This window comes from Chrysochloris asiatica, unplaced genomic scaffold, assembly GCF_000296735.1.
Source record: "Chrysochloris asiatica unplaced genomic scaffold, ChrAsi1.0 scaffold00042, whole genome shotgun sequence".
NCBI classification, from domain to species: Eukaryota; Metazoa; Chordata; class Mammalia; order Afrosoricida; family Chrysochloridae; genus Chrysochloris; species Chrysochloris asiatica.
Window position 1 is genome coordinate 17,098,613 of NW_006408560.1, and position 7,330 is coordinate 17,105,942.

A 7,330-nucleotide genomic window follows, 5' to 3' on the forward strand; every position below is an offset into this window, starting at 1 on the left:
CACCCCCCCACCCCCGCATATTTTTAAAGTCTATGTACATAGCCTCTTAATCTTGTGAAAGGAGTCAGAGACTCTAGGGGACAAGAGTAAGAAGCACTTGTGCTGACTCATTAGTCATCAAACTCCACCCAGACACACACACACACACACACACACACACACACACACACACAACAGTACTATTAAAAATCTTCAGAGTTACAAATCCTCTAACTAGCATTGGTCAAGAGAAGCCAAACACAAGGCAACTGAGGCAAGCACGCAAAAGGAATCTCTCTGACTTTAAAGTATTAAGAAGAGACTTGTATTACAGAGACACAACGGTAAGTAACACCAAAAGGTTAGTTATAAATGGAAGACCTCTGAAGTAGGACAAGGAAATACAACCATAAAGATTAAACTTAGTAAAAATATATTCTTGTATGTGGTTGGTGTGGTGCCGGGACGAGCCTCGACAATTTGTGAGAGCTCGGAGGGGGGTACGGAGTCCGTGAAACACACACACACACACACACAGAGTTGATGGGTCGTGAGTCTTAGGCAAATGATAACTTCCCTTTTACTTAGGTAGATAACTTCTCCTTACTCAAATATGCTTCTTATATACTATTAGGATTTCTCTATAGTCACATACAATCAATTGCAATTTAACTAAGTATTACATTCTTTGTGTTCAACAAACATTCAGGTTACAACAAAAAAGAAACATCAGAACACTCCCTTAATTCTTATCATATCCTGTTCCTTTGCATCCCCTAATTATCCTGATAACATTGGGTTTATTTCCATAACTCTTTTTATTCTTCTCTAATCCTCCCAAAAATGTCAAATCAACTTTTAAGCAAAGTTCTATATTTTAACTTGCATTTTTACTCTCATCTATCACTTCTTATAGCTTCATTAATCACAATCCATAATCACAACCGTGTTTTTTATAAAAGTACCTAAAGTTTCATAGTCAAAAACAAAGCAGCAATTCCCCTATACTTATAATTTCCCAAAACTTTAGTTAAATTTCTACCCACCTTCCTGTGTGTTTCTGCAGCTCTTGATTGGCTCTTTGCTATCTTCCGGGTGCCTCAGTGTCTCTTGCTCTACTGACTGAGCATGATGGTGATTGTAAGATTGTTTCTTTCAGGTGCCTCAGTGTCTACTAAGCAGAATGTAATCTTAAACTTGAAAAGCTTTTAGCTGAAGTGGCTTTTCCTAATGGTGAGACTTATTGTTGATGTAAAAAGCAACTCTTATAACTTTACATGATTAAATTTAGTGTGAGAGTGTTTAAATGTAATTTTAATTTTTACTGTGATTATTGAAAAATTCTACTAAAAACTTCTCTAATAAAATCAAGAAAAATAAAAAATAAACTATTCATAAAAGGAAAAAACAGAAACTGCAAGGCCCTTGCATTAGGTTCCCCTTGGGGCTTTGCCAACCAAGGAGACACTCATTGTCGCTTTGCTAAACAATGAGCTTTTCATGCTTAGGGTCTCTCGCTGTTCTGTTCCTTGATGGCATGGCTTCCAACAGTGTGGTTGTTGTTAGGTGCCGTTGAGTTGGTTCTGACTTATAGCAATCTTGTATAGGATTTCCAAGAGCAGCTGATGGATTTGAACTATCAGCCTTGCAGTTAGCAGTCCAGTGTTTACCTTATATTGCCACACCAGGACTCCATACTTGTATAGATGTGAATAATTATTTTTACAAAAATTCCAATAAATACTATTTTTAATAGAACAGCTTCAAGTGTAGATGCAAACCATATTTCTCAGGAGCTTGCATACAATAGAAGGTCATAAACAGGTGGTTAACACAGTGTGTGGTGGGACTATAAGGAGGAAACTGGAGAGAAGATTGCCCTGGGGTAAAGAATGAGGATAAAATGATATTTTCAACAGTAGGTGTCCTGGTGTGGCATTGTTGGATAAGCACTGGACTGCTCACTGAAAGGTCAGCAGTTCAAACCCACCAGCTGCTCCTTGTAACACCTTTGTTGTTGTTACGTACCATCAAGTCAGTTCCAACATACAGAGGCCCTTTATAGGGTTTGAACCATTGACCGTATGATTAACAGTACAGTGCTTATCCTACATAGCCAAACCAGTACTCTTGGAAACCCTATCAGGGTCACTATTAGTTGGAACTAATTCAATGGTACTTAACAACAACACTAAGTGGTAATTCAACCTGTACAGAGAAGTAAAATCCTCTGCATATGAAATTTTTCACTGGTGACAAGACAGGGGTTCTGGGAGGCCAACTGACTGACTGCTCAGGCAACACAACTACTATACAGTAAAGCCATAATTTAACTCTGGTCTTTCACCTGAATTCAGTAACCATTACTGCTGAATCTCTGAGAGGTACTCACCTACTAACCAAAAGTTGGAGGTTTGAATCCACTCAGAGGTGTCTCACAAAATAGGCCTAATGATCTACTTCCCAAAAACTAACCATAGAAAACTCTATGGAGCCCAGTTCTACTTAGACGCACATGGAGTCCCTGTGAGTTGGAGTCAATTCCGTGTCAACTAGTTCTTTGCTACATCATGCTAAGCATAGTTTATTATTATTATTATTTGAAAGGAAATATCTCAAAGAACTGTGGAACTTTTCCTTTTCCTAAGAAGCACTTGAGCAGGGAAAGAAAAGAGACTAAAATGACTGTGCTCTAACTGGTTGTGGGTAAGTCACTGTAGGGAATGGATATACCTAATAGCACACTAAGACTGAGCAATAACATGGATCCTATTTGTGGTGAGAAGACACATGAGCATTGACTGAGGTTTCCTCTAATTTCCAGCCAGACAGGAAGTGAAGTGAGAAGTATCACAGGGTATGTTCAGATACCACAAATGGACCAGAATAAACACAAAAGATGAGATTTATTCTAAATCACATTCCAGACTAGCACCTCCAAAGGTTTCCCAGGATATGCCTGATTCATTAAAAATAAGACAGGGATCACCTTATCCCAATATAGTTCCTTAGAGTCCAAGGAGCTCCTTCCCTCTTGGTAGTTAGCATTAGATGAACAACAAAACAAATCTATCTTTCTTAAGAAATAGTCTTAACTTATGTGGAGATTCTGCAAGTAGCATGATTTTTTTTTTCTATTTGAATTCCTTGGTTAAATACAGCTTAAGTCAGGAAGACTGGGATGGAATTTGTTTTAGTCACATGACTTTAGAAAAACAGTGCACGCATAAGAAATGTGGAACTAAACAATGGGTCTAGAGCTGGGGTTGTCAAACTATGGCTCATGGGTTGGTCAGTTGCAACTCATGGTTTTTTATAAGCAAAGTGCTACTGGAACACAGCTACACCCATTCATTTATATATGGTCTATAACATATCATATAATATAACATATAATATATGGTCTATAACATAACAACAGCAGAGTTTAGTAATAGAGTACTTACAAAACAAGCTAGCAACGTCTAAAATACTATTTGGTCTTTTACAGAAAATTTTTGCTGGTTTGATCTAGAGAAACAATGATGCTACGTGTTTATTTTGACTGTGCAAGTTTTCAGCGCTACAATATTTTAGCAGGACAATATTGAAAGGTTACTGTTCTACTGGCTAGGAAAACAATTCTTCCCAAATTAGCCTCTGTCCAGTCTGCACATCCTCTTTCTGGTATTACCATCTTCCCTTCATTTGAGACTTTTAACAAGGAGAGACAGAGAGGTTCTGTCCAGCCAGTCAAACAAACAGTGTTGAGGGCAGTGGTTGCATGACCTCAGAACTGGTCAATACCTGGGAATGGTGACATTTGGAAGTCTCCATAGTCCTTCTAGGGTCTACTCTGCAGGATCTTGTGGTAGGCAGGTAACTGATATACCAGAGATCAAAACCATAAAAATGGTACTTACCTGTCTGCTGACTGACTGGAACTGTGAAGGGACTGAAAGTCAGGTTAGTACAGAGTTCACAAATTTGACATTTGTAGCACTCTAATAAATTTTTCAAAAACTTCTTTCCATCTTTTCTAATCCCTGCTCCATTATCAGAGTCCTGATGTAGCTCTGTAGGGTAAGGACTGGACTGCTAACCTCTAGGCCACACCTTGTAAACCCTATACAGCATCAATATGAGTCAGAACTGATTTGATGGCACACAACAACAACTCCATTATCAGTAACTTGGTGAGTTTGTAGGATAAGCACTAGACTGTGAACCACAAAGTTGGTAGTTCAAGTCTACAAACCACTCCAGGGAAGAAAGATGAGGCTTTCTGCTCCCATAAAGATTGACAGCCTTAGAAACCCTATACAGGGTCTCTATGAGTTGGAACCAACTGGAGGGCCCTTAACAACAACAACTCCATTATCACCAACAATTTAATCTGCCTCAAACACACAACTAATCCTCATTAATCTTACAATCACAAGACAAGTTGCAAGTCCATTCTTTGGCCAAAACAATTGCCAGGAGCAAGTCCCATAGATGTTGGATATTTAGTGATTCTTTCCTTCATTTCCTTCTGTCCTTAGATCCTCACATCTATGCTTTTCAGGGTGTAGAACTGTGATAATTTGTCCATTCTTTGGCCAAAACAATTGCCAGGAGCAAGTCCCATAGATGTTGGATATTTAGTGATTCTTTCCTTCATTTCCTTCTGTCCTTAGATCCTCACATCTATGCTTTTCAGGGTGTAGAATTTGTGATAATTGTAGGAAAGTTAAATCCGTTTTAAATTGATTCCTTTCCTTGGGTCATATTTTATTTTATGTTAGACTCAATTAGCAAATATTTATATCTTACCTAGCAAGTGTAGAGAAATAAATCTTTGTTTTCCTAGCAACAACTCTTATCTCCACCAAAGTCCACAATTAAGTAGAAGAACATTAGTAAAGGGTTTCAGTGATTCATCTGAGCCCAGATCTTGTTAACTGTCAGAATCGTTGACTTTTTTTCATGGTGAAGGGAGCATTAGTGCTGGTAATTATGAAAATGTTATCATGAGACTATCATATTATTATATGAGCATTTGGAGTTTAAAATATCTGACAAACAGAGATGGAATATGTTATGATTTGATTTTCTTTAGACCTCTGCTCTGGCCATCCGCCACTATTTCACATCTGTCTCTGAAGCTTGAGCTAGAAGCAGAGATATGAGCGTTCCTCCTGATGTGTTGCTGTGGGTTAATGTACTGCACTACACGGTCAGTTTGAACCACCAGCCGCTCCTCAGAAACCCTATGAATCAGAACTCATTCAATCTCACTTAACAACAATTCATCCTTGGGCTCTCGTTGGACCTCAGGACCAATTAGGAACTGGTCACCTCAACTTGTTGCTACCTAAGTTCGACGTGAAATAATTAAACTTACCAAAGATGATCAGCAATGACCACAGCAGCATATGGACCAAGTGCAGCTATTTGAGGAGACATGTTTTCACAGCAGCCACCAACTTGGGCTTGTAAGTGAGGAATGGAACTTGCTTTTCAAAATAGGTTTTATATAATTAGCACAAAAAAAGGAAGTGGAAGATCTCCATAATGTGTCATCACTATTTTCTTTCCTATAGGATTAATATTAATAATTTAAGATGATTAAACAGTTCTTTTTTAATAATTATTTTTATAATTTTAATAATTATTAAAATTAATAATTTAAGATGATTAAACAGTTCTTTTTATTGTCAGAGAGATTTCATATCTTGACACTAAAGATGATGACTAATGATTATATGGAGACACAGCCCTAAATGTTTAAGCTCACAAAGTTACTTAATGCCCTGTAAGACACTGAAATTGACACTGTTATGATCTCCTTTATACAACTAAATAAACAGGTGAATAAAGTGGCCTGTAGTATGATAAATGTGGCAACAGTAGCAGAGCTGGGATTCCAGGCAGCCCAGTTCCATAGTCTGGCTCTTAGACACTATGACATGTTAATAGGCTATATTGTTTCTCAATCTTCTATAACATAATCATTATCCCAATAGTTCAAATTTCTTTCTAAAATTTTCTTAATTTCTGACCGTATACAAAAGGATATTACTGAAATTCAAGACACTTGTTTTTATTATTGAAAACACGTTACCTTCACAATTTCTAAACCATTTTTCCTTGTAGCATTCATTATATGATGAGCACTCCACCACAAGGTCGATTTGAATCGCAACGTTGGTAGTTCAAACTCACCAGCCACTCCTTGAAATCCCTATATAGGGTCGCTATGAGTTGGAACAGACTCAATGGCACTTAACAACAACAACCACAGACTAGTCCAAATATAGCCACACTCTTTAAAGCATGCATCACACATGCATTCTGCTGGGACGCTAATCTTGATTGGATGTGATCTCTATAGCTGTTGGACAGAAAAACCTGTGAGGGCCACAGCTTAATGGGACTGTCGTGTTTCTCCAGCTATCACAAAACTTTCACCTTTGACAGCATGCAGTCTTACTACTTTTGTATTACTTGTTTCGGTGGAAAATATTTAAATTTTCCTTCTCTGACACGTTGTCATCTTACATAGGTTCTGGCTTTAGCAGATTTAGCAGAGCTTACGCAACATGACATTTTCAAATAAAAACTCAGGTGATTATAGCCTGGGGACTGACTGATAATGTAATAATCGTAGATCCCATGCCTTCTGTTCAGCTACATTATTTTAACATTATTAGTCACTTTAAATGTAGCTTTACTTTGGAGAATGCTAATATACGTATGTAATATCCATTGAAACATTGCTAATAATAGTGAAAAAAGAAAATACTGAAAGTGTCCAACAAAGGAAGATTAACATAAACATTATATGTCAGACAGTAGAATAATAAACAGTTAATAGACTGCTTCTTATAAAAATATTTAATGGCAGGAAAATGTTTATAATATACTATTAAGGGGAAAGTAGTTGCACAACACAATTTGTCTCCTGTACACTGTCCCCATTAAAAAATATTTAGAATAATAAAGTATTAGTTTAATTCTATCTGCTAGATGGGATTAAGTTGGTTTTCCTTTTCCTCATTTTGTTAGTGTTTACTAACATGCCTATTAAAAAAATATACAATTAGTATATTTTTAATTAAATAATATTTTATTGTGTTTCAGGTGTTATTTGTGTTACACAGCAAATTAGATTCCCCTTTAATAATTTTATATACATTATTCCATGTCAATTTTTGTTTATAATTTTTACAATGTGACACCACTGTCATAATTTTTGTTCAATTTGTGTTGTTGCCATTGATTTACCTTCCCTTCCCCTCCTTGCTTCCTCATCTTTGTTTTTTTGGGGGGGAAATATTGACCTTCACATCTCATATAGTTCATTGCTTGATAAAACATGTAACTCATG

General features: G+C 36.9%; 1 protein-coding gene across 1 annotated transcript in view; it reads right to left on the bottom strand.

The window, feature by feature from the left end:
- Nucleotides 1-5,406, bottom strand: part of FCRL2 (Fc receptor-like 2) — an 8,065-nt gene extending 2,659 nt beyond the window's left edge. Inside the window, 2 exon segments of the mRNA XM_006878203.1 lie at nucleotides 3,882-3,913; nucleotides 5,345-5,406. Coding sequence (XP_006878265.1) covers nucleotides 3,882-3,913; nucleotides 5,345-5,406 — 94 coding nt within the window.
- Nucleotides 5,407-7,330: the final 1,924 nt, after the last annotated feature.